This window comes from Pseudopipra pipra, chromosome 1 (assembly GCF_036250125.1).
Source record: "Pseudopipra pipra isolate bDixPip1 chromosome 1, bDixPip1.hap1, whole genome shotgun sequence".
Classification (NCBI taxonomy): domain Eukaryota; kingdom Metazoa; phylum Chordata; class Aves; order Passeriformes; family Pipridae; genus Pseudopipra; species Pseudopipra pipra.
This window is the reverse complement of record NC_087549.1, coordinates 101,344,717-101,372,657: the sequence shown is the minus strand read 5'-3', so window position 1 is coordinate 101,372,657 and position 27,941 is coordinate 101,344,717. Positions and strand designations below refer to the sequence as shown.

At 34.9% G+C, this 27,941-nt stretch overlaps 1 protein-coding gene across 3 annotated transcripts in view; it reads right to left on the bottom strand.

Annotated features, from left to right (window-relative positions):
* The window catches only part of SUGCT (succinyl-CoA:glutarate-CoA transferase), a 313,399-nt gene that overhangs the window by 228,198 nt on the left and 57,260 nt on the right, over positions 1 to 27,941 (bottom strand). For all 3 annotated transcript variants that reach the window (XM_064668265.1, XM_064668271.1, XM_064668278.1), the window contains one exon: positions 24,346 to 24,441. In XM_064668265.1, coding sequence (XP_064524335.1) covers positions 24,346 to 24,441 — 96 coding nt within the window. The remainder of the gene's footprint in view (positions 1 to 24,345; positions 24,442 to 27,941) is intronic.

Here is a 27,941-nt window from a genome sequence, read left to right as displayed (position 1 = left end):
CAAAATCTGATCAGCTTTATACAAGAGATGCATATAAAACAACTAAGAGGAAAGATACAGAAGTAAAATGAGAACAGCTTGTGATACATACTTCTTGGGAGCTAGCAGGTATATTATAGTTACCACAGCAAAATGTGAATCTCCACTCACTTAGGTCTAAATTTATTTTGTCCTATTTCTTGTAACTGAAGAACTATAACCAGGAGAAAAGAAAGATGTTGCAGTTACAGAACAAACTGGAGATTAAATACAAAGACCTCAGGCTGGCTTTCAGCACAAGTACTGACTGTCATCTAGCTGCCACTACATAAACATTCCCTAGTGCTACAGTGATACCAAAAATTAGAGTAACTTGTCTTAAAATCTGAAAATCATGAGTATCATGACCCTATAGGCTGAAAGCAAAATCTTTTTGGGCTTAGAAAAAGGGTTTATTTCTTTGTTGCTAAGTATCATTTAATTTCACAAAGATATTTCTTTCATATGCCCATTTATTATCTTGGAATATTTTCAGGTGAATCCATGTGAACAGTTTCTAGAGTTTTGCAAGTTTGTGATTAATTCAGTTGGACACTGTGGAACTGGCTTATATTTTGAGTACTCACATTGTGTTTGGAACAAACTGTGACTGCTTTGCTTTTAAGAATCTCTTCAAAAATACTTTTTTAGGTCTTTATTGAATTTTATCTTTCTTAACAAGATAATGAGTGTGAATCTCACCTTAGAGGGGTAAAAATCTAGAGGTAAAAAAGCAGTTAAATACATTCATAGCTCTATTTCTGTTCTGTGCAATACATAAAGCAAAGTAGGTCCCTTCCAATTGAAAATACTCTGTCTCATTGTCTTCATGTGAATCAAATCAAGCATGTCCATAAGTTTAGAAGCATAAGGATGCTTTTTTAAAATCAGTGTTTAAATGCTGCCTCTTTTGACCACTGATTGAAAGAACATCTTCCTTTATATCTTTACACCATTAGGTTTTGTAATGTCTCTATGCACTGAGCGCAGGGAATACACACGTAGTCCTTATGTCCTTAAAATGTTGAGCGACTTAGGAAAAGAGGTCAGAAGTCATTCCTTTCTGTCTGTAAACTTTAATAAACTAAATCATTTTTTCCACTTATTTATTTTCAGGATCACAGTGGCCAAAATTTGTAGTTCTTGAGAACATACTCTCACTAGGAGTAGGACTCCTAGAAGTGCTCATATAAGTGGACAAATTAATTCCAGTAGAAGAAAAAGCACATCTCTGTCAGTGTTACACTCTAAGTATACAAACACATGGATGATCTTATCCACATGTAATCCACATTTTAAATTTAAAAATTATATAAATCATTAATCAAAAAATTAGGAATTTTATGTTTTTCAATTAACTTTTGGTATATATCAGTGCCATTCAATACTCATTTTTTTATTAGCCATACAAACAGATACCATGCCTTATAAAAAAACCTGTACTATCACTGCCTTGAAGGACTTCAATAACATTACTTCAGAACTAATTTTTCTGAAGTCTGTAATTCAGCCATGAAAAAAATACACTCCAGGCTGAAACCTCACATTCAGAAGTTTTAGTCTACAAGGCTTCTTTCAGTTTAATTTGGTTTAAATTAGTCTTTTCAACTTGAAAAATTGTCAAACAAAAGCTCCGTGGCTTTACTTTTTAGAAAAAATGTTTTTGTTACTCAAAAATAGCTTTGAATTTCCCTATTCTATTTGATTTGTAAGTGAATGAATACAACTAAATTTAACGTGATGTTTTAGGTTAATTTACCCCTCAGGCTCTCTCAGTGAAATGAAGCCAGGCTATAGAAGTCAAGGACAAATTCAGTCTGTGCATATTTGTCGATTAAGAACCTAATACTGTTGAACATACATAATATCTAATTGTTACTCTTCTATAAAGATGGCCAGCATTGTTCAGTGTGTATAGATACATTATTCCAACAACATTCCTTTTTTTCTCCAGCTATGTACTTTTCATTTCTTCACCTCAGCAGCCTCCTCCATTTTTTGCTCCAATTTGAGTGGACAGTAGTTGTTTCTGCCCTAACATCACTTCCACATACCCCTCTGCTATACTGTATGTGGTCAACCAACTAGTCCACCATAGAAATTTATAGTGCCTGAAACAATCATGTTACCCTGAAATACAGTGAAAAAGGATTTTTGAAGCCTTAATAAAAAAATTAAAGCCACATAAGACTTGTTTTTTATTATGGGATCAAATTAAGTCTTTACGACTTCCAGCCCCACTCCACCTAGACAGAGAATTTTCTTATGACTCATATATAACATGTAATACAAGAATCATATATCTGAAGTCAGAAAAGTCATTATTCTGTACTTGACACACAGTTCTGACCAAGCACCCCAAGTTTAGTGCATGGAATGCTCCAGCTGGCACATGCTATAATGCTTTTAAAAATTAGCCAGTGAGTACCCTCCTTTTGCCAGTTAAAAAAATTAGTATGTACTGTACATCACACAGAAACAATCTTTTCCTTCAGAAATCTTGCATGGTTGGGAATCTCTCAATCCTGCTTAACTTCAACTGTTCTTTTTACTTTTATATATACAGTTCATAAAACTTAAGGAAGCACCTGTTTCCAATGGGATCTATCAAATATAATAGTTTTGGATTCCTGGCATTAAAACAAAAGCTTGAGTATTTGTGGCACTTTCACAGTCCCAGAAGAATTTCAGCTTTCTTCCCACTGAGATACACATTACAATTCAGAATCATTTAAATTACTACTTGCAAGAACAATTTAAAGTTAAATAATAAAAGACATATAGCAAAACCGTAAATGATTCAAGACACCCTTCATGTGTTGAAGGTATTCTTATTCTGTGTACTGAGGGTGTGCTCTTCTGATTATACTATTAAAAGTGGTACTCTTGTAATTCAGATTTGCCTGTTCTTTCTTTCCTTTTGTCTGTTTTTTTTCCTTCACTCTCTGTATATCCAAAAAATGTGTGTTACAAAACACTCAAAATCAGAGAAAGTGATTTATTTGCTTATCAGAGCAGAAGAGCCTTTAAGTCCTCCTCCAGTAAGTAAGAACTGTTTATCACTTACACTTTCTATGTTTTTCATTTCTACTAGTATTTCATTCCAACCAGGTTTGCCCCTGTTCAGGTCTAGATTTATGAATATGAGGAAGAAATCCATTTCCATCAACTTGACTACTTGACGAGAATGAGCCTGACTTAGCATTGCTCCTCGAGGAGCCTACAAAGCCAGGGAACTTTCCAGCAAAATTTTCTCTTCACGGAATTCTGGTTTATACGTCACTATAAATAGTCAACGATATGGTTTTACAAGTATCCTTCAAAGGGCCTCATTTCCCAATTCTTTCTTTTAACAAGGCAGTGTTGGTCTTGCAGCGTATCCCTCAATATCTTCAATCAGTGGTGTAATGGTATGTAAAACATAACTATCACTCTACTAAATTTATCTTGAAAGAATTTCGAAAGCAGAGAGATAGCAACACCTCCTCTGAAACGGAACATGATATTGGATAAGGTAGGGCAAGGGAAAAAGAAATTTTCCTGGTTTTATAAGTCTCATCCATAAATGCAAGCAGCAGCTTTAAGTGTATTTTATAACCACAAACCTGCTTCGAGATTTCAACAGGCTACATATAAAAATCTCATTAACCACTTCTTAATCATGTGCTGGTACGTCAGTGGGATAAGAACATAATTTCCAATCAACAAATTACTTCAATTTGTCCTAATTATGCAAAGGCTTTGGAAAAAACATTTTGGCAAAACCTAAAAGAGTATAAATATTTAAATCTGTTCTAATCAATAAAATTATGGTTTTTGTTTTCTTTTATTTCTCACACAGAAAGTCAGCTGCTTATTTTTATGTCCATTATGCACCTCCATAGCATTCTGTCCAGTTATTTTTTTGGCAATGACAGCAAGACATCATACATGAAAAGACCAGTGCAATAAGAGGTATCATATATACTTTATCTACATCAGATAGGTAAATCTCACCCCTTTTCTATTCATTTGCTCCTTCCTGTACACCTGGATCATGTTACCTTCACTAACCTAGTTATATGTTCCCATTATCCAATAAACAGAAATGAAAGCGCCAAATTCTTCAGTTTGATGAGCTCATCAAAGGTCACCTGACAAACTGGATATACTTACTTCCACTGAGAGATGTTTCTTGCTTTCTACTTGTGTTTTTTACAATAACAAGAAATCCGTTTCAAATAGCCAGTCTTCTTTGTTTCATAAGCCTATGTAGCTTTAATTGATGCCACTACAAGTTCTCAAAAGCATTAATCATAATTTCTCTGTTTTCCTGGGTTTTATAAATACCCAGGTTTTTGCAGGATGCCATAGAAACCTGGCAAATCACAGCAATACAATTTCCTGCTTTTAAACTTAGCCATAACGATAAAAGAAATCATACATTTAGTCTGAGAAGGTATTTTAATCTGAAGAGAGGAGGAAAAGGAACTGACTTGTAAATCCAGGCACTAGAATCCCATAACAAAATATAAGTTTCTTAGCACTAGCCTGCAACTCAGTTCTTTAGGTAACAAAATAAATATAAGTTAAAGTATTACTTCTCATATACTCCAGTAATACCAGATATTTGATCGCAATTTTATTGAGGAGAAATTAAGACTGTACTGAACAAAGAAACAGAAGAACGAAAAAAGGGCTAATTTGATCAAAGCTAAGAAAACACCTCTATTTTGACTAGACAGAGGAGCACATAGTTCTCTTTGTAGGACAAAAGGTGCTTCTGCTTAGACAGTGCAGCATTAAAGATTGGGTCTGCAGTTAAATTTAATTTTTTCTTTTATTTTTAGTTCTTTTACTCTGATATCAACTAAGTTGACTGAGCAAAATTACATCCTTCTCACACATCAAGATGAAAGCCCAGTTTTCAAGCTACCTAAATGTCCCTATGGCAAACCCTTGTTTAAGATGATGTTCCACTTTTAAACAAGTAACCCAAGCTAGCAATTCTTAGCTGCCCTCCACTGCATGTTCTTGTGTTTCCTTCTGGTCAACACTTACTCTTCAGAATATCATCACATTGCACCTCCAAAATAAATCTGTAAAGCCTTCTCATAGAATGCTTGAAAGAGAGTCTGAGGCAGAATTATCTAATGCAATTCATTCTTAAAACACAAAATCACAAGTATACATAGCTAAGGGAACTCTCCTAATGAAACATCTGTATATCTCTTGATGCAAACGGGTCATGGAATATACCATGCCTGTAAATCAAATTAACAAATTTAACAAACAGCAGTTGGCAGGAAATGCACAGTACTCCTGCCCCTAGGCTGCTATCCTGTAAAATAACACAGTGATTTATTAAATACATTTTAACCTACATGAGAGCAGTCATAACAGCCCTCCACAGGTTCAATTCACTTTTTTTTTAAGAGATTGTTTGCTCTTTGGGTATAGAGTAAGTACTATCCACTGAAGATGAATACAAAACTACGCAGTTACTAAGCTGGATACTTTATTAAGGAACAGAAAATAAGAACTAAGAACTATTATTGAACAACGAGAGCAATCAGAGAACATCTACAGTGCAGGTTACAGTTACTTGTTCTGTCTTCAGCATTCTATTAAGTCACTACTGCCTTGATTCACCAAGTTACTTAAGCATATGTCTAATTTTACGAACATGAATAATCCCCTGAAGTCAAATGACTATTCACTCAATTAAAGTTAGACATATGCTTAGGTACCTTGAAGAATTGAAGCCCATAATTGCCTGTAGTTGTTCTCCCAATTTTTCTGCAAATAAAAAACCAGTTTTTACCAATGAAAATGTGACACTATAATGCTTTTATCACTGTAGAAATTATTTTTATTTAACATTCTTTTCTTTCAAGTCTCTTTTTCCACCCATAGTTCTAGGTAAAGAGTTCATCTAAGTGGATACAATAAAGAAAATTTTGTTTTAAATGTAAAATAAATTTGAAGGTTTAGCTCCTATTAATTTATAGAAAAAATCTGCTGAGGTATGAAGTAAAAATCTTTGAAAAGACATAGGAGACTTGCTATTGCAAGTAGTTGATACTGAATTTATTGAGCAGACTCATAAACTGAAAGAGCACAATGATGAATGGAATGAATACAAAGAGAAGTTTCACCTCAGAAGAGTTTTCCAAGATAGGAAGCTCTGCAGTTCTTGCAAGAATTAGGGTACTGGTCTTACTGCAGCACCCTGGGAAAACTAATGGAAGATTTACAACAAATTTTGAGAGGTGGGTGGAACTGTTACTTCTCACAAACTATCATCATCCCCTTGTTTGGAAAAAAACACATACTTGGCAATATCTGCTAAAAGTTGTTATTTTTTGATGGTTCCTAAAAAGTAGGATTAGAAATAAAAGGGAAGGGGAAGGAATATATAAAAAAAAGAAATATCTCTATTTATAAACAGAATTAAACCCTTGTAAAGTATGTTCTTTAGATCTATTAAGACCTGTATAAACATACTATTAAAAACACAGTAACTCTAAGCAATTTATAGCACCACAGTTCACAGCCTTCCTGCCTGAGCTAAGGCTAAGTCAGAAAATGGCTGCTGTTCTATGGCTATGGCTTAAATAATTTGCACGAGAAAGATATACTTATCAGTGGCCAAAAGGTGAGAAGAAACCATGATTTGTTATCCCATATAAAAAGTCAGCATTCAAGAATTTGCCAACAACAGATTTTGTTGGTAGAGTCATACCGCTGGTGATAAAGAACTGCACAGATAAGTTTTTAAAAATGCCCACAAATAATAAATAAAAAAGGTTAAACTGAGGAGAGCTTGAGGGATTCTAAATTTTTCTGGAAAACGTCCTTAAATAACACCTATGCTAGACTCACACCTGTAAACTACAAACACATATGGCAATGCTAACCTACAGATTTCTTCCCTCATCTGATATTTTTGATTAAAAGAATTGTAAAGACTTTTCAACTCTTCATAATAAATTATTTGGACATATACTTTTTGCTTTTCTGCCTGCAAGTCCTAATATTTCCTTATATAAAGACAACATGGGCATAGCCCAAATTTTCTTACAAGGCTTAAAAACATGTAAAATATACCCAGAAGGTAACTAGTTCTACTTCTGGAATTATATCCAACGGTTCGGAATAAAATTCATGTTTGTATATAAACCATGCATCCTGCTTCCACCACGATTATCCACCAAAATAAGTATCAACTTTAAAAATAAGAGCTACAAAAATCACATAATGGAGCATTTCAAACTGGAAAGAGAAAAAAAAAGGTTAACCTGCCCATTTGTATGAAAATGCTTCCTTCAAATTGGTGCCTCGAGAATTCACAGTCAGAAATTCAAGTCCCACTTCTGGATCACACAGGAGAAATGGGAACATGCAATAAAAGTTTTCAGGCATATGTACTTATAAAATAAATACAACAGGAGAAAAAAAAGGTGTGGCGGAGAACTATTTTGTAGTAGCTTAACCTGCTTACTGCTTTAAGATTACCTAGCAGAGGTAAATATGTTTGTTATTAATGTAACACAAGTATGACTTCACCAAGTGGACATTTCAAACTGTATTCAATGCTCCTGAGAATACCCTTCCACTGCAAGTCCTGATATGTGTAGCTACGTAACACACAAAGTATTTCTCACTGCAACATACAGTCACTTAATAATTACCATTTTGGGTTAACATTCTTAAAATACCTTTTAGAATGATTACTGAATAAATCTGTTTGTTCCACTGGATGAAAAAACCTATAAAGAAATACCTATCATTTTATTGTTACTACATTAACTCACAGTTTACCCTTGAGAACACAAAAAAGGAAACTAACCTAATTTTCCACTTTAAACTGTGTTCTCTGAGCAACTTTAGTGTTACAATTTCTGCTAAGACTATCATTGCTTCCAATTCTCCCCTGAAGCTATGAATGTTCATGACCACAGTTTGTTGGAGTGATATACTGAACTTTAAACTTTTAAGAAAATGCCACAAACAAATCCAAGTGAAGTAAGCATGCACCTGCTCCCAGACTAAATTTTTCTCTGCTTTTGGTGAGGTTGTCGAGTCCTCTTGTTAAATAATAGTTTGAATCACATCCTGGTTTAAAAAGAAATCCACAAATAGTTCCTTAAAAATCTCTGGCTTTTTATTTCAAAAGTTTTATAACTAAACAGGGTTCAACTCCCGCAATAACTCTACAGATTGTTTCCACCCACACAAAAAAACCCAGCCTACTTACTTCACAATTTATACTCAAAATGTGTAACACTGTTTTCCAACTGAAACAAAATCAATTGTGTGAAGTGTAGAGTTCATACTAACTCTAGAGAAAACAAAGTCCAATATATCTTGTTCAAATGGTAAGTGAAATCAGAAAAGCTCAAAAGAAGCATGAGAGGAAGTTCAACCCTCAACTGAACTGTTATAAATGGCAAAAGTAAATTTAGGGCCTTGAGGGGGTGAGAGCAGAGAAGGATATGAGGGTTGAAACCCTTCAGCATTTATAAAATAGCTTTTTAGAATTCATTAATTTCCAGATGACAAAAGGCAGGTTTGCAGACAAGGCAAGAACACCTGAAGAAGAATAAAATGATGCCCCCACTAAAAGTTTGTCATCTTTTAATTTTTAATTGTCCTCATTACTGAATTCAGAGAAACAGTAAGAACCCATAAAGGAAAAAATAAAACAATTTAAACCTCCTCCTAATTAGATCATCTATGACCAGACAGAAAATCACCTTATTTGGAACACATTTTTCTTTATTCTGAAATATTTTCATTAACACGTGAGTTCCAGAATCTACACCACTTTTGCTTACCCCCATGTCCACACAAACAGAGCCCCAAGGAAATAACTACTTTTCCTGTTTACGTAAAATAATTATGCAGGATTTCCTGAGAACATGATTTTCAAATTATGGACAAACCAAAACTGAAGAGTCTCTGTTTCCTTTACCACAGGAAACGTAGTGGATTTGGTTTTAAACTCAATTTATATATCAATTAAAAAGCTGGAAGTTCTTATCTGTGACTGAGTTGTGGCAACTTTTGGAAGTTGGGGAAAACAATGCTCTAACAAGTATCTAGCTGTTGAAAATATCTTTTAGAAATGTTAAATTTAATAGCTCTCTAGTGCATGTCTGGGATTTCTTTGTAATCTTCTTGAGCAATGTGTAATATTTTGGCAAAATCCCAAACTCTCTCAGTTAGTAGTAGTGGAGAAAAGGAAAGCCTATAAAGTGAATTTGTTGTCTCTCTTTTTCATTAGTTTTAAAAACTTTAAACATAAAAGAAATCTTGTTTTACATTAACTTTGTCCTGTTGCTGCATTCCAAAAATTTATTGCAGATTTGCATGTCCATATGTATCTTTCCATATCTGTCCTACCTGGCCTAAGCAATTACTGTGCATGTGCTGACCAGCTGTGAAGAAAGAGGGAGGGGGAAGGGGAATGGGGAAACAACTGAGCTGTGGACTTGGAAAGCCAAGAGCTGAATTTCCTGGCTTACCCTGTGGCCCACTTAATGTCTTCAGTCAGGTGACCAAAACAGGCAAGTAAATTACACAGGAGCAGGCACGGGATGTCAAACAATAGATTATAGCCACACAATATTCCAATTTCCTTTTCCAATCACTGTAGCCTCAATGTGCTTGAGCTACATCCTAGCTTGGCAAATTTTTATGGTTGCTTCACACACCTAATTTCCAAGAGAATTGAGTAGGATGCTGCAGTCCTTATACTCCTTCCTTGTTTTAGGAACTTGGTATTCCTAATTTCATTGACAGATACGCATATTAGGAAAAAAAATCAAGATAACTAGAATGATGAAAAATATATTCTTAACTTCTAGAACTCAAATTATCATTTCCAGCATCCCTTGTTCTTTAATATATTTTCCTGATTTTATTTTCTGTTGCTGGCTGATTTTCATAAAGTATGCACACAGAATTATATTGAAAATAATTGTTAGAGTACAAATTGCTGTTGAGCAGTAAAGCCTAGTCCAAATGGCACACAGATATTCTTGCCTCTTATCCTTTTTCTGGCTACTTGTTTGAAGGGCATATCACTTACTTGGTATTTTTAAAGCCCTATCATATGCACTGGCAGTGTTTTAATTTCTGATTTGTTGTTTCCCAGCTATAGCAAATACTTAGCTCATCAGCTCAAAAAAGCAGCTGTCTGCAATATGGGTTCATCTATTCTCCTAGTCTTTTATACTTCAAATATTCTTAAAAAAAATATTGTGCTAATCCCTCAACAGTAAAAAGCAGCACTATATTAATTTGCATGTGGCAAACACAGCATCTTCCCTGCCTGAGCTGAAACTGCCATCATACCATTACTCAATCACCAACTGTTGCCAGTTCCACTGCAGCCACTTTCATAACGGCTCTGGAGACATTCAGTCTGCGGTATTTCTAATTCTCATTACAGCTCTTTTACATATATGTTTTAAGACATTCTTGGAGTGCGACATCAGAACAACTACAATGGATTTGAATAGCATTTTAAATATAGTGGATATTTGTCTCTTAATGGCCTTTCAGGCATGTCAAAAGTCTGCTTATTCTCTAGAAGACAAGGGTGCAGAGCTTGGAAGCAACGTTATCAGAAAAGGTTTTGAGGTAGGGATGGCAAAGGGAGCATCTCTTACTGGAAGTACAGCAGATGGTACAGTGAATGATTACATTATGCCAAGCCACATACTCAAAATCACTCAGATCTCCAAAAAATCATAAGGCTGTCTTAAAAGCCATGAGATGCTCTAAAACAAAAACTATCAGCATTCTCTTTCAATATTTTTGGAGCTTCAGGGAGAAGCCGCCTTCCCTTCCAAGTCCTGATGAGTTGATACATTACTGATGAGTCTGGTGAGTCTGACATACATTACCAAAAAAATACCATTTACATCCAGACAGTAAAGTCTTGCTAAATCAAGAACAGGGTCTTGATTCCCTCAAGGAACTGAAATCAAAGATGCAAAAACCAAATAACTAAATTTTTATTAAAATGGAGGGCAGACAAAGTCTAGCATGCTGCCAAGTCAACTTGGGTAATTATGTGAAGAAGTCAGCTGTCTCCCGCCATTTTCCACATAAGCAATTTTTGGAACTCATAATATGGGGGGGAAGGGGAGGGGTGTAATCAGAAAATTGGTATATGAGCACAGAAGACATAGTTTCTTTATGAATGTCATTATTATTATTATTATGTCACTCATAATTCTCAGGACCTGGTACACTAATTTAATGTTAGACAAGGACATAATCGGTATGTCTGTCAATATTTAAATATTGGAACCTCATTTACATAAAGTTTTATTTCATAGTAAACTTGCTGTCTATCCACCATTTCCTTGTGTAAATTCATCACATTATGGATTAGTATTTTACATAAAACCTGGAACTGGCACATTACTCAAGAGAGTATTCTTTTAACTTCTGTTTGCAGGTGAAATTCATAAACCCTAACACAGAATTTAATCAAAAGGTCTTACATGTCATTGAAGTCATATTTAACTTCCACTTTTAAAGGATTAAATTGGATTTGGATGATTAAGTCTTCTGAAGATGCCCAACACAGTAATCAATACCATCTGAAACTAACTCATGACTCTCTTGATTCCTATGAATATTCACAATCTCCAACAGCAGCCCATCTGCCTACTGTCTACAGATGCACTGTGTTACTATTTTAGATGCTTGCTATTTGCATTAAAAATATACCTACTGACTATTATGCATTACACAAACACATACTCAGTGAATCAATTAGCAAAGGTACAGTAGCACACCAACATGGCAATATTCAATGAAACTTGGGCTAGATTATGAAAATGCTGTGTTGAGAGCATGCATCTGAAAAAAGCGTTTTCAAGTGTGATGATATGCTAACATTTCTTCTAGAACTCTTGCAGAGTCTAAGGAAGCCACACACTAGCAGCTTGGGGACAGAAGTGAGATCTTAGAGATCAGAAATGTGCAAACACAGTGACTCGATTAAAAAAAAATAATAAAATCAAGCAAATTATATGTCAGCACTTACCTCCCAGAAGGATACACATCCCCCACCAAACAACCAGAGAAAGGTTAGCAGCCAATATTGGCTTGCAAAGAACATTTACTTAGGTGTCTGTCACTGCACACCAGACTACAAGGCAGGGTAGTACAATTTCAGTAAGGCCACGTGAGAAAATAGATTACCAGTGGGTTGGATATCACTCAAAGGGGTTATGAACTATGTAAAAAAATACTATCAACTGTTCAAGGATCATTTCAATATTCTCATTAGAAACCCAGACACTGAGAGAGTAAAGGATGTACATCAAAGATGCCACAAAACTAGAAGGAACTGCAAGTATTAGACAGAACTGAAAATCCTGAAAAGTTTGCAATTAACAGAAATGATATCTGAAAGCAAGAGGGTAAAATTCAACAAGGAAAATCAACTGGGATGTTCTACAATTACGGAAGAGTAATTCACTGACATGAATAACTCACATGCAAGAGAAAAGGATTCAGAATTTACACGTTTCACAAACTGAACATGAATTAAAGGCTCCTTTGCAGCAGTAAGGTAATATTAAAGTGGCATTTTAGATCATCAGTAGAACCCACAAGATTCACAAAATACTCTTTCTGTTGTAATTCAAGATGATAAAACTGGAGCTGGAGTAATGTACAACATTTGTTTCTGGATGCCACGAAAACGACGTGTTCCAAAAAGAAAGTACAGAGAATAGCAGTAAGTTCTAGCAAGTGTGATCTCAAGGAAAGACTATGCAAACTGGGAATGTTTAGCCTAGAGAAGTCTGAGACATACCAGTCCGTAGTGTCATAAAAGACTACTGAAAAGAGGAAGAAACCTGGCTTCTCTAATAGTAAGCTTTTTTTAATGTCTGATCTGACTTTTGCTAGCTTATTGCCTTGTGTGCCATGGAAATAATGAATAGTGAAGCACTGAAACGAACTGATGGGGGGTTGTGGAGTCCCAGAACAAGTCAGGCAAATATCTGCATAGAGCAATATTGTTAAAGATGATCTTACATGGAAAAGGGACAGCCTCATCCAAGACCGTTTATCTATGATTGTTCCCTGCTTGCAACATTGAAACTAGCTCACATACACTTCAATGTTACACTGTTCAATGACTTGCAGTCACACAGTGCAAGACAGAAATAATGTCTTTTGAACAGCTTACAAACAGCTTACTATTTAAATAGAGACCACAAAGGAGAAAAATAGAAGGAACAGGTCAGTCAGCTCTTTTACAGATGAAGGAGGGGCACACAAAAGTGGCCTACTCAAATCACAACAGCAGGAGTCAAATCTCAGAACTTAGAAATGTGACAGAAAACACAGCAGTAGAAATTCCAGAAGTAACTACTACTGTTATCTTCTGCAGTCTGTAACTGGTGATTTCAAGAAACTGCTCTGCCTGGTATTAAAAATGGATTGGGAGAACTCAGCCAAAAAGCAGCATCACATTAAATGAGGTTTCAACAGGCACCCAAATCAGAAATAACACAGCTATTTTGGAATCAAATGTAGAACTACATTTCTGAGTTTCAGTCCAATCTCTTGGCTACAAATAATTTATATTATCTTTTTTAATCTGACAAAGGCTTATATGATGCATGTTTGAAAAAGCTTGCACAAGATGCACAGGATATCACTACAAAAACCATGGGCATTCTGTTACTTTCAGCATCTGGTACTTGAGAAAAGAAACTATTTAACTGTTTTCTCATCATCATTATTATGCAAAACTGTTAAATGGCAGGAAATACGTTACTTAAGAATCTCTGAGCAGTTTGAAAATGTAACAGTGAAAAGATAGCATAATTAAGCATGAGTGCTAAGAGGTATCACTATTAACATTCTATTAAACAGCCTACCTGATCAGACTTTTAATACATACACAAACATACTATTCCTGCCCAAGACCTTCCACCTCACTCACAGATTAAATGCATCAGTAAACACTGTAGGTATTAAACAAACCTCAGATTATTTCATGATTCTGACAGTCATGTGATGGTCATTTTTACTTCTTACTTATCCTCCAACTTTGACAAAGTGGTGAATGTAAATTGGGTATGTAATTAGAAGAGACATTATCATAAAGACTAACATTGGTATTCATGATATTTTATATTCCTTGTCTTCATATTAGGATTTAACCATTACATAGATTCAGCTAATGCTTCTCTACTTGAAGTCACATCAACTTCCTATTTGTTTATTATTATGGCCATTCCACATGAAGCACAACTAGTATTAACTGATTGCATTTAAACTGGACAGCAAATTAAAGGATAACCTTATGTCTGCTTTTTATTTTTATCTAGCAAAGAGTAGTCTTTTCACTAAGATAATTTAACTTCTACTCTTTACCCTAGTAGCTTTCTAAAACATGAAATATAGAAAATATAAAATACAAAATATGAAATACAAGTTGGGTCTTCCATACCCTTACAAGACTACTTTTTGTAATCTCAAGCTTCATCTACCTAGAAACACCCAGGAAGAGACAGATGACTAATGATTTAAAACTCAAGTGCCAAAGTTTGAAAAGTTCATCAAACTCACACATGGACATCCTCATTCAAAATCTGAGTACCTTAAACTTGCTGCAGCTGAGATAAACCAAGTCAGGAATTACCAGTCAAGTAATTGCTTTGGCCACTTCCACCTCAGATTCAGAAGTCACTCCAGCAGAGCGACCTCACCTCTGCAGGATTCACTGGATTCAGAGTCATCAGAGTAACTGATGACAAAGAACTATTGTGTAAAATGATCCACGGTGAAACAAAACAAAAGTCATGGAACACAGACAAAGGAAGCCCAAGAACCTTTTGATAGTAAATCAAACTGAAGCTGCAGCTGGTAAGTAATCAGCTTTAGTTTAGGCATAGACCTATATGCTGTTCTCCTACTCTAGCAATTGTACATCTGAGAAGAAGGAGATACAGCAGCGTGATACTATTAAAAAACTAAAGCAAGCTATACTCAGGTGCCTTAAAAGCTTGTGTAAGCTCTTCATATTACTCAGGAACATGAAGAACTCACCTAAGACACTTGCCAGATCTGGACACAACACGGCAAAAGGTAGGCAACGTAGAAATACGTCAGAGATAAAAATGAAAAAATACAAGAGGTTTAAAAAATATAACATTGGTGGATACATGAATGAACTGACTTCACACAGTCCAGGAATGAGAACACTGTAGATGAGCTATACATATGTTTTATATATGTAAAAACTTGGTAGACACAATACAGCAATCAACTGCCATAAGACATCACTAACTATATAGACAAAACCTTTCCCTAAATCCAGGTTCTAACATTGCAAACGGAATTACTTCTTTTACTTCTCTCAGTGGGCATGGAAAACTACCTAAACAAGACTGTAGCAAGTATTGCAAAACTTCGGTGAAAAGAAATCGGAAAAACCATCTGTCAAAACTATCCCAGATATATGTGAACAAAGGTGAGGGTGTAGACTGGATAAAACTGGTTGAGATTCCCTTGGGGATACAGATGTAAGATCAATTTTTCTAGCTTAATTTGTATTAGAAGAGTAAAATCCAGCAGGTACTGTGTGGTTTAGGTGATGGTCAGGAAGTATGGTTTTGTCAAAACAGAGAACTATTTTTAAAAAATTTATCTCTCACCTTCATCCTTATCCTTCTCAATACAACTGAATTCAAGCCTCGTAGTAAAATTCCTACTTATTAAAAACTATGGAAATCAAAACAATTTTCTTAATAATAGGGGTTTGATAATATACAAAGCCTTAGAATACAATTTTTAGTCTTTTTACCATCAAATTTTATAGTTGGAGTATTTATAAAAATACCTGCTTTAGCATCATGTAACATGTAGCAAAGAGCATGAGAAACACCATTAAAAAGCACTGCATATTTAAAGCTTATTTTCATTAGTAGATTTAGCATTTAAAACTACAGTATTTTAGGAAGACAACAGGACTGAGACTTCTTAAGTGCATAAATCACTTCTGAAAATAGAACAGAAGCTCTCTCACTACCCTTCCCAATAAATTCCGAGGAGCAGTGGTGTACTAGAGTACCACAGTCATGATTCCAGTGGAGCTAACCTCACTGTAGCAGTAGTGCAATATTTTTAAAGTAAACAATATAGCCCATGACAAATTTATTAGCATACATTAGTGCTTGGAAATCAAAATAATGATCAAATTTTCATGACATATCAGCTCACTGTGAAAAGAAGGGGTCATCCTGCAAAGTAGCAATCCAGTTCTACTCTAAATCTTTATGATGTAGTGCTTAATACCAAATATATCTAGAGATACCAAACAAGCTTCAAAAACTTCACTCACAGATTGACCTGCTCTGTGAACATCCTCACTCTCCCACCAAAGAAATGAGAATAGATGTGATTTATACAGCAACTCCATTCATTAAACTAGCTCTGGACAGTTCTGCCTCAGAGTTTCATGGAGATAAAACAGAGACTTCAAATAGATGTGAACAGAAATGCAATTCTCATGATGCAAGAAGGAAGAATGTTGTGATGAGATGTGGGGAAAAAGCATTTAGGGAAGTAAATGCTACGTGAAAGTAAGTAGTTTACATTCTTAAGGGCAATATGCAAAACAGTGAAACAGCTTTGAACAGCCTTATGTTTCTGGTGGCAGATGGTTCCCTTTTGGCTGAACAGTGGTAAAGGTTCTTAATCAGGTCTACAAGTACAGCGAACCTTCACACTGCTGAAAGAGAAGCATCACTCCATTAAAACCAAGTTCATAAGCAAGTGTTAATCCCCACGCAATGTAGCATTTATCATTTTTCATGCAAGTGCTCATTCCAAGAGGATTATCACTTCCCCATCCTGCCCTCTGGCTGACTACACAGGGCAGAGAAATTCTTTATTCCATATGGAGGTTGGAGGAAGCTGTGATCTCCAGCTTCCAGTTTCACTATAGCTGCTCCAAGTTGAAAGTGGGAAAGAGCACAAGCCAACGTTGCAGTAGTTGTTCTTCAATGAGAGTATGGATATGGCTTCCCAGAAGCTGTCTAGCAGTAGCTAACATATGTCATACTACAAAGATGGTTGGAGAGAGGCAGGGGGTGAAAGAACTCTTTGCTAATACCCATCAGTACAGATCAGGTACAGATACCAGCACATTCAACTGAATGCTCAGATGCACTTTTGACTTATCTGCATACATGGTATTTTATTAAGCTAGATTCAAGTGATACTATTTGAAACGCCTCAGATATTAATAAAGTTCTGTAAGCACAGTTTTATAGCTAAGATATAAGTATACAGATCCACTTGTGTGAATTTATGAAATTAGATATGCACTTTTTTAAAGAATTGCCCTTTGAGGCATAAAGATCTTAGAAAAGAACATATCTTATGTAGAATTATATTAACTACGTGGTATTTTTGTTTTCCTTTGGGGCATAATAGACTTACCTCTATACTCACATCTCTCCTTGTAGAACAGTTACAGACTACGTACAGCTTACCTGGGTGCTCTCATATAACACATCTATTCATGCAACAATGAATGTAATTGAAGGCAAAACCAGGTAAAGACAGGAGTTCTAGACTAAGTGGGGCGTCAAACCCATCACAGAGACAATCGTAATATTATTTTGTAACATGCCATACATACCTAACGTCAAAAGCACGGCATAATACAAAAGCAGCTAATAATGCTGATAATTTGTATCCACCATCCTACATAGCTCCTCAGAAATAAATGCTGCAACAAAAACTAGATTACATGAATGACATCTAGTGGACACACACTCCCATAACAATTGACTTTTTCCAAACAAAACTGTCACAAGCTTCACACAGTAAAAGCAAGCACCTATTCAGGATGATTATATCAGGAGTCATTGAGTGATACTGCTGCAAACAGACTTCTGAATTCTTTCAGATTGTTTAAATACGTTTCAGTTTAAGAGTGGCTGCACTGTATAGTAATACAATGACTATGAAATATATGTCCAAAAAAGGAAAAGCAAAATTTATTCTTCTGCCTTGGATCTATTAAGAAGATTAGAAAGAAGCAGTGATATTGTTGCAGACAATATCTTCTCTACAATCCCAGGTCCTACTTTCATCACTTTCCAAGCAGCTACAATTTGAAGAGCACCGTATTGATCAGGGCTCTGTTACACTGCTCTTCCTAAGAATTAAAGAATTAAAAAACATCTTGTAGGCACTGCTCAAAATAAAAAGATGCAGAAGGATTTCCTTCAGAAAAAAAACATTATCAGGTTTTCAATTAAAAACGCATTTCAGTTCCATCTGAAAAGTTTCAGTGTACAGGTAAAAGCTGTCTATTCTATCTGCATGCAAGGTCAGCTTCTTTAAAGTGCAGTCTCTGTGAGAATTTATATTTATATGAATGAATTTATAAGTACATCTCACATCATACACTAAGCCCATATCTAAAACTGCCCAAGGCAAACCTACTGAATTCCAGACCTACTGAATTCCAAACCTACTGTTTCCAGACAGTCCAGGAGAGTCTTGACAATTCACTGAAGCATGATCACCACAAAATTATCAACATAATGTTGTCAGGTTTGAATAACTAGAATTAATTACTCATAAATAGGCAGCTTTCTACACAGATTGCCACAGATTATCATTATACTCCTCCATTACTAAAATGGCAAGGAAACAGAATCCATACTCCAGCACTTCTTACCAAGCAGAGTACTGACTGTACTAATCACAATAAGACCAAAACTTTTGTGCAGTCATAACTAATCTAGTCATACCACAGTAGGACACTTCTAAAAAAATTTAGTAAGGAAATCCACAAAGAAAAACTTGTCCAAAAGAAAGAAAGAAAGAAAGTCCTGCATATGATATTGTTTTCTTATTTTATAGAATCCAGGATAACATACGCTTTTCTGGCTTCACTCTTTCTTGTGCCTTGTAAAATAAAGATATGAAGGAAGCAGCTAGTTAAAAAAACAACCTGTAGGTAAGTAGTTCAAGGCCACTAAAGTATTAGGTATTCATCATATGAGTAAAGACATTTATCTTGAGGATGGCCAAACTGTTCTTTGGAAACTGAATCCATGCAGCATTAGAGAGCACACTTTGTCAATTGAGAACACAAAGTTGCTATTCAGCTGATCTGTGAATACATTTAATTTTCACGTCAAGTGGGATATACCACTGATGTTGCTCAGAAGAAAAGTATAGGACAATGGGCCCCCGAGGCAGTCTTAATAGTCCAGGTGAGTACCATGTAGATAATATTTACAGAGTAAGAAGGGTCATCTTGTATTGCCTTAATTTAAAACTTGCCCCCCCCCCCCAAAAAAAAGCTGTATTTTATTTCTTTCCTGCGCATAGGTTCCATCTTCTCCTACACTGGGCTAGTACAGAGCAGAAAGATTTTCTTCTATTTTGGATTTATTTAAGGAGAGTTTCATCCACAAAATAAAACTTTGCAAATAATCCAAATTCTATTCTTTGTTGGTTTTGATTCCAAGACTCATTAACTGCTGAAGTGTCCAATAAAATCACAGAAGGACAGACAAGAAAATGACTACACATCACCCTTCTTGCATGGAATAAGCAGTTTGAAATTTCTAAATGACTGACATTATTCTGCTGTCCTCTCCACTGGAAGAGAAAAAAAAAAAGGAGATTAAAAGTTCTGAGAGATTCTCCAGAGCTGAGTTAAAAACTTGGTGCACACTATGCCTTTGTGTGAAAAGAATCTCTGCCAGATGAATCAGGTAACTGATAACTTATTGCATTTCTCTGTTCCTGTGATGAGGCACAAGTGACACAAGTGGGATTTTCTTTGTAAGACTCCTGGACAGTATAAAATTCCATGACCAAAAAGTATGAGATGCACATGATAAAAATAATGCAGAGATATTTGTATCTTTGACTATCTTAATCTTCCTAATACCTCATACCTTTCACTTCCTTGTGAGCTTATGCTTCGGTTTTCATAACACATTTCAATGCCTTTGAAACCAAGACAGTTTCCTCATATGAAGGAAATTTTATGCCTAGCACAAAAGAAAGTTGATGCTTAAAGAATATAAGTGATGCTTTAATACAAAAAACATTAGTGTTGGGTCTGATGAATTATGACTGCGTAGGTCAGTCAACAGAAAAGGTAAGTGGTTAAAATAATAGTTTCTTTAATGTCTCATGTTTTCAACTTCCATTCAGAGTCGTTGTGCTCTTTGTACATTATGAAAATATACTAAAGTATACTTGAGAAAACCTTGTGAGTCTTAGGACCAAATCTGGAACACAAATAATATCATTTTCATTAGATATCTGTATGAGCTTGGTTTCTCAGCTTTTAAATAGACTTCCATCATTATGGCCCAAGAGAAAACAGCCCTATACCTTTCTCTGAAAGTTTGCCTCTGAAAGTGCTGCCCAGTTGCTCAGGGTGTCTGATGGCAGGGTGATAAGCTGCCACTGGAAACATCCTGTAAACATTCAAGTTAGACACACTTTCTCGGGAGAATGAATATCCATTCCAAGTTAGCCAATTGAAAGCAGAAAATGGGATTGTCTAGATCTGATGCTTGGTACAGACAAGAAAGCTACATTGCTGAAACCACTAGAATGAGGGAAGACTTTATCACCCCAAATGAAAGACAGTAAGACAATTTTACTTTTCAGCACAATTACATAAACCGGATGTTTTTTTAACTCTAGATAATCATGGAGCAGCTGTTGCTAAACAAGGTGTCTCACTGCAGAAACTGGTTTTGAAAAATTTTACTAATTACATCTAAGATACACCCCAGAACTCAAGGTTTGTGTTTAAACACTTGAAACCAAGCAAACTGGGATCTGATCACACGCAGTATCATAAGAGTGACCTATTCAAACTACATTGCTCTGATTAAACAGCAGATAATCTCCAAGTAGATAACTTCTCATGAAGGTTTCAGGACTCAATAAACTGTTTCTGATTTTGATTGATAAGAATCTAGAGTACTTCATCTTTGTGGCACATTGCAAAGTTCACCTCCATGGAAAATCTACGGCAAACTTTTGCAGACAGCTTTACTGGAACCCTGGAAGACATTGTACACCCCAAAGCAGTTCAAATCCTTTCCTTTGGGTTCTGGTGATGAACACGCAAAACTGAAAACTCAGACATTTCAGCTGATCGTGCTACAAAGACAGCACATTATCAGCAAATGAGAAAAAACTTAAAAGAGTATGAAAGTCCTAGCACACCAAACTTAGATCAGAGCAGAAATAGATTTTGTTATGCATCTTATTAGTTACAGGAAGAAGAAAACGCATCTGCCCATTAATGCTCAATTTTTATGTTTTTAAATACAAGGAAAAGTACTAAAAGTCAATCTAGAGAACACATTCAGGAACAAATTATGCTGCTAGTTTTTCAGTCAAGAAGCAATAGGTAAATCCAGTGAAATAAAAGAGATACAGTCAAAGGTAAATTTGACCTTGTAAGCAGAAAAAAAAATAGAGACATTTGCAAAGATATTTGGAACAAAATTTTTTAAGTTAAGCTTAATGAAATAAAAGCTACATTCAATATACACTACTAAATGTGTTCGGTAGAGCACTAGAACAATTACTGTAACAATTGTAAAAAAAAAAGTACTATTTATGTACATATTTAGGGTGCTTTTAATATTTTTTTATTATTTTGGTCAGAACTCTAGTGTGACTGATAAGACATCTGTCACACTGAAAGATGATGTTCAGTTATTTTGATTTTTCCTTTTTAATATCTATAAGAGGACCTCATGTTTACCTGATATGTCATGATTTAACAAAATTGGACACTTTTTAGAAGGATTGCAGGCTCTGTATCACTTCATAATTTATTACTTGTGTAAAAACTCAAAATACAGTAAAGGAAAACAAAATAAAGTTAAGGACATTAGGGAAAAAAAAAAAAACAAAAAAAAAACAAAAAAATCTCCGTAGCAGTTTGCTACAACCTACTTGTTCTGAAATATATAGAAATATACAAAAAATTTTCTAAAATGTTTTTTATTATTTGAATAAATTGTAATTCACTTGCATAAAATATCCTGAAACAAAAAAATTGTAAAAATTAGCATTGTGATAGTCACAGTGTTTAGTAAACAAAAGACTATATTCGATAACTAGGATGAGGAATGAAAGTCAGGTTTCAGAGTTTTGTTCTAAACTTTATTACAAATGTGCTACAGCAGAAACTATAAAAGTAGTACAATAGCAACAGTGAGGATTAACTCAAGTTTATGAAGAGCTTTGGAATCTAAGTATATCTTATGTTAGTAAATGGAAAAAAACACCACTAGAAACCGTAATATTCTTATGGTTACAGTCAGAATTACAACCATGCTAGCTGATGGAATGTTAACAGACAAGCCATAAACACACACACACAGAGCTCCACCCATAGTAAATCCACCCTAATTACTGGTTTATGAACAAAAAAATTCAGATTAAAATGGTTTATAATATTGAGGTAATATTTCTATTACCTACTACAGAAACAGCATACAGAAAAACAGGAACCATAGTTTAGACAGGGTATTTTTTTAAAAAAAATAGTTATTTACATAATGACTAATCTAGATTAAATCAGAAGACATCTAAATCAGTCTCCTCAAATTTTTTATACCTCGAGAACTTTCTATGAAAAAAAGAAAGGATACGCAATGAATGTAATAATGACTGTGGAAAAACAAAGGCCAAAAGGACATAAAAGAATGCAAGTTTCAGTTATTCAGCCAAATGCAGTATGGTGAAGCAAAATGTTTTGTTTAGTCAGGTTTTTGGGTTTGCTTATGCAAACTTTGGACACTTCAGATCTGTTTTATACTTTCAACATACCAAAGTTCAAAAAGGTTTGCACCAAAAGGTCGCATCACAGAAACATAGCAGAATGCAACTTCTTGTTTCTTGGTTACATTAGGTCATGCAGAGCTGGCTCTAGAAAACACAGCCATGCTGCCACACCATAACACCCAGAGGGGAGCACAGTAACTTCTGTGCTCCACTACACTTGAGACAAGAATACTGCAGGACCAAACTCATTCTTTCAGGAAGAGCCACACCATCTCCCCATTGCTCTGAGAACATTTGCAATCTGTTGCAGATAATTCTTAACAAGACAGTTGATTATGCAGTGGTAAGCACTAGAAACAGTCTCCTAGATCAAGTAGTTCTTACAAAAACAACTCATTTTGGTGTTAAACCTGAGGAGGGCTGGCTGTGACAGTAACTAGTGATAGTGTTCTGCGCAATGACAGAAAATTTTTGCTTCAGAGTATATATGGCCACAAGCAGGAAATATTTCAGTTATGATCACCACCACCTTCACCACTGGGAGGACAATACACTGAATTTCCCTCACTTTCTCTAAAAAGAAAGGAGATGGTAAAGAAACTCAGCAGTGCAGTTCTCCCAGACAAATGCTGGAAACTTCCCCTCTGGGGACTTAAAGGTCTCTGGCCAGAAATTGAGAAATACAGGCTCTGCCTACCTAGTTGCAAACATGACAAAAAAAAATATTAAATAAAAAGTAGATTTTTCAAAATTAAATATATGCCCAAGTCTCCATAAGTTAGCATGATCTCCATCATGAACACAAAACGAACAGCTAGAAAAGAACAAAGTTTTTGTTTATTGGAAGAGTTTCCTGTACTGCCCAAAAGTAGCATAAAATTTGAAGTTAGTTTTTTTTTTTTCCCTGTGCTTGTTTATATGATAAAGGTCATGTTATTTTAAGGAATTTCAACCCTTCATTAGATGTAGCAGAGTATGAACTCTGCTGAGGAGATCTGAGGTCTGGTTAATTCCTTTTGTCAACCTGTTGTCTCACTGAGGCAGTGATTTGTAGCCAAATCAATAGAAAATGACAAATATGTAGAAGTGACAGATTATCTTCGTCATTCAGACTGCTCTTTAAGACTCGCAAGATAAAACCTTGTAGTCTCACAAAATTCAGAGGGAAAAGATTTCAGTTTATAACTGGTATGGGAGTCAGGCAGACCTTAAAAAAAAGGTTTCTGTGTCAGGTGAAAACCAATCAAGCCATCACGCTAGCTTTAAAGTCATCCAGTTTCAGCAAACACCTTTGATCTATTTCAGTGTTCTGTTACTAATCTACTGCAGATGAAGAAACATAGAAAATGCAGAAATGACAATGAACAACAGAACCTTGTCGTACCTAGACACAGATACATTACAGACTACAGCAAGTTATGGGAAAAGTCAATTCCTAATCTCATAATACACAAAATAATGAATTCCAAGAGAAAAAAAAACCTAATGCTTTCTGCTTACCTGATATGGAACAATACTCCCATGAGCAGTACCCCAGCGTTTTGGTTCAATTTTGCAATTAAGGTAATTAGCTGCTACATGAGTGAGACATGCAACCTGGAAATGGAGAAAAAGTATAGTATTCAGGAAAGCTGAAACTTCATTGAAAACTTCTCTGAGATTACTGTCTACTTCTATGTGCTTTAGATACATAAGTTAAAATATTTATGTCACAAAAGTATCCTTTAAATATTATATATTATGTACACTTTTTAATATTGAAAAATTCAGGCTACGACTATATCATGGAAGTGCTTGTTTCAGTACAACTCAATAAACTCAAAAATTAGTACATTCCCTGTAACACTAGTAATGCTAGACACATATAGTATTAAACTACCCTATGAGATAAGACAGTATCACCCTAAATATTTGGCAGAATGGTCAACTGCAGCAAAATAAAAATCAGTGTCTTGTCCATAGTCTAGTGCAAAGCACGATGGATTTGTGGGACAGAACTCACCATTTCCTGAACCTCAATCTCATGCTTAAATCACAAAGGCTTTTTCTCAGTTACAAGATTATCTTTTTGGTTTCTCCTATGCTTCTCATTTTACATGTCCAAGCTATGGAAAATACTTCTGAATTCTTCAGCTCCCCACATGTTCTGCAATATAATTAAGTGGTAGCCCTTAATAAGTCATCTGTCATTAGAAGATAAGGAGAGGTTTATCAAGTTATTAGTCAGACAGCAAAACTAGAAAAATATTAACTTTAGGGAAAATATGGCATGCTAATTTAGTAACCAGAATTTGAGGGGTTTAATATATATCTTGTAAGCGTGATTATATTTTAGGAAAAAAAAGTGAACATTTATGTAATGCAGTAATGCATGAAAATCAGTGGTTCTGTTATAATCAATGCCAGATTCTTTATTCTTAATTCTTTGAGAGAATACAGTGCACAACTATATCTGAAGCCAAGTAACACAATAAAGCATTAGTTACCATGCATCATTATCACTAATTCACCAGACACAATATACTTATTTTATTCTGTTAACTAGTAGCTTTATACTGTTAACCAGTAAATGCAAGTGCTTGTCTAAACAGTAGGCCATGTGACCATTTTTTTCCAAAAATATTATTTTCTCCATATTTTTCCTCTAGATGGAAGAAATTTGCTATGATGATCAAAGTATTTACACTATTTTGTGCCTACTAGTCAGTCTAATCTAAAACAAATTATGTAGTAATTAATTCAGAGTCCACTATTCATATTCCAATAAGTGAATTATATCAGAATTTCTAGAAAAAAAGAATGCCATTTCATTTTCTTCTTCTTTCTTCATATATTCTAACAAGGCAATTTGAATGTGTCACTCTCACATTTAAAGCAAACATTTAACTGTAAATCATAGATGCAGTGATTCTGTACATCAGAAAACCTAGGAATATATAGAGCAAAAAAGAGCTTCACCGCTGACAAAAGTTATATATATATATAGACATACTAACTACAAATAAAATTCCTTATTACTGAGTAGTGTTGAAAAACACTTTGTAGCTGAATTTCACTGCAGCTTGTTATAGCCCATTGTCACTTTATTCAGCTAAAATGTTGAACAATATCTAGTCTCTCCTTTGGTCCCCAAGAAAATCTCTGCAGTTAAGGAAATGGATCTGGGCGTATATAGAAAGAACTTCTTCCTCTGGTTTGCAATACAGATTTCCTCAGCAATATAGAATGAAACACACTGTGATTATGAAGACAGCAATTTTGGGACTAACAGTTGCTTAGACTATATCAAGGTCTCAGTTCAACTTGCTACTTAGTATGAAGAATAATTCCATTGCAGTCAATGTACTGATCACTTGCTTGAATGCATATGCCTATGTAGCGTATGACACGGGTTTACTTATTATTGTTTTTTCAATAAATCATTAAGTCTTTTGACTCCCTTTGACTTCCTTCTCTGAGTTGGGTATCTTGTTCATAGTCAAATTAGCCAGCCAAAAATAATTATTAGTAGTAGTCACAGTATTATCACCAAACAAATAAATTTATGTAGACCACATCAAAGTAAACATTTCAGTGTTTTGTGTTTCACGTAGGAATACACTTAGTTGAGTGAACTCTAAGGCTTTTTGGCCCATTTATAATAACTTTCTGACAAGTTCAGCAAACTTAAAACACGATTCTGTTTCTAGTGTCCCATTAAACTGTTACAGACATCCCTAGAACTACCATGCTTTTTCCTTCTCTCTCTTTCTGGCTCACTTCACTGTCTTTGGTCTCTCCGAAGATATAGTCCCACTAAAAAGGCACCATCCAGAAAAACCTTTCAGCATAAACAATTTATGTCCTTTATAAAGAACACAAAGAATTTATCTACCTATACCTTCCAGTTGTTAAGCAAACTGCTGACCTATAAGTACAAAAAAGACATCCCAACCAAACATTTCTACTGACATAATATCCTTAGAAAAAAAAAAGGTTTTCAACAATGTAAGTCTACTTCTTCAAATTCCCCTGTAATTCAAGACTCAGGACCTCACTGCTACAGACAGTTCTTGCAGCAGAACTATCTATAAAACAATCAATCTCTCAAATTGCAGTTTAGGTACATCTGTATGACATATTCAGCTAAGTATTTTTAAATCTACATTTAAAATTGCTTTCCTGAAACTCTATAGACCCATTTCTTTTCTCCTTTAATTAAGAATTAATCCTTAAAAGTAACCTTTGAACTTGTAACATTAAAGCAGATGTAATACAACGATACAGACATCTCTGTATTCATTTGCTTGCAGGGACAGATCTATGCACTGTAAATATGTATTATCAAATATCTACAGATAAGTGTTTCTTTATTTCACATCAATAAAGGGAACACATATTTCAACATTCCTTTCTAATATTACTGTTGATGGCCAAATCACATATTTGTGTTACAGACTTACTTAAACCAGAACAAAAAGAGAGCTGCATTAAGGTCTGAAAAGTTATGCTCAGCTTATGATGGAATCAGACAGATGGGAAACAAGATATTAAAAGCCACAAGGTCAGTAGACAAAGAAAAGAGACAGAATTTCAAAAGATTTTTTTCAAGATAGCACATCAAACATAATTTATTACAATGAGTTTGCTGAGTCAATCAATCATTTGCATGCAATTTCAACAAGTGTATATGAATAACAAAAGAAGGCAGGTAACTGGAAAGAAGAGAAAATAACTTTTTAATTATATTCTTTACTTTCTTCTCCCTCCAATTTTTTGTCTCCATCCTGCCACTTATCTTAACAAGGCTTTGACTCTAAGCCAAGTTAATTCACTTTTTTCTCATTCTTGTTTATTTTTTCTTAAAGTAAGCATGTAGACTGACTCTTAGGAACTTTGAGACAGGCATTTTACAACCAAAATAAGATAACTTATTTTATGCTATTCTACAGAATAGTAACACAAATATTAATTTGTAACTTCGTAGAAAAAAATCATTCTAGAAAATTCCATTGCCTTCTGTTGTGCAAAGGCCAATAATCTTCCATTTACACTTTTTCCATACTTCTAGTGACATGGAAAAAAAATCTTTACATGAGAAAAATGTGAACACAAGA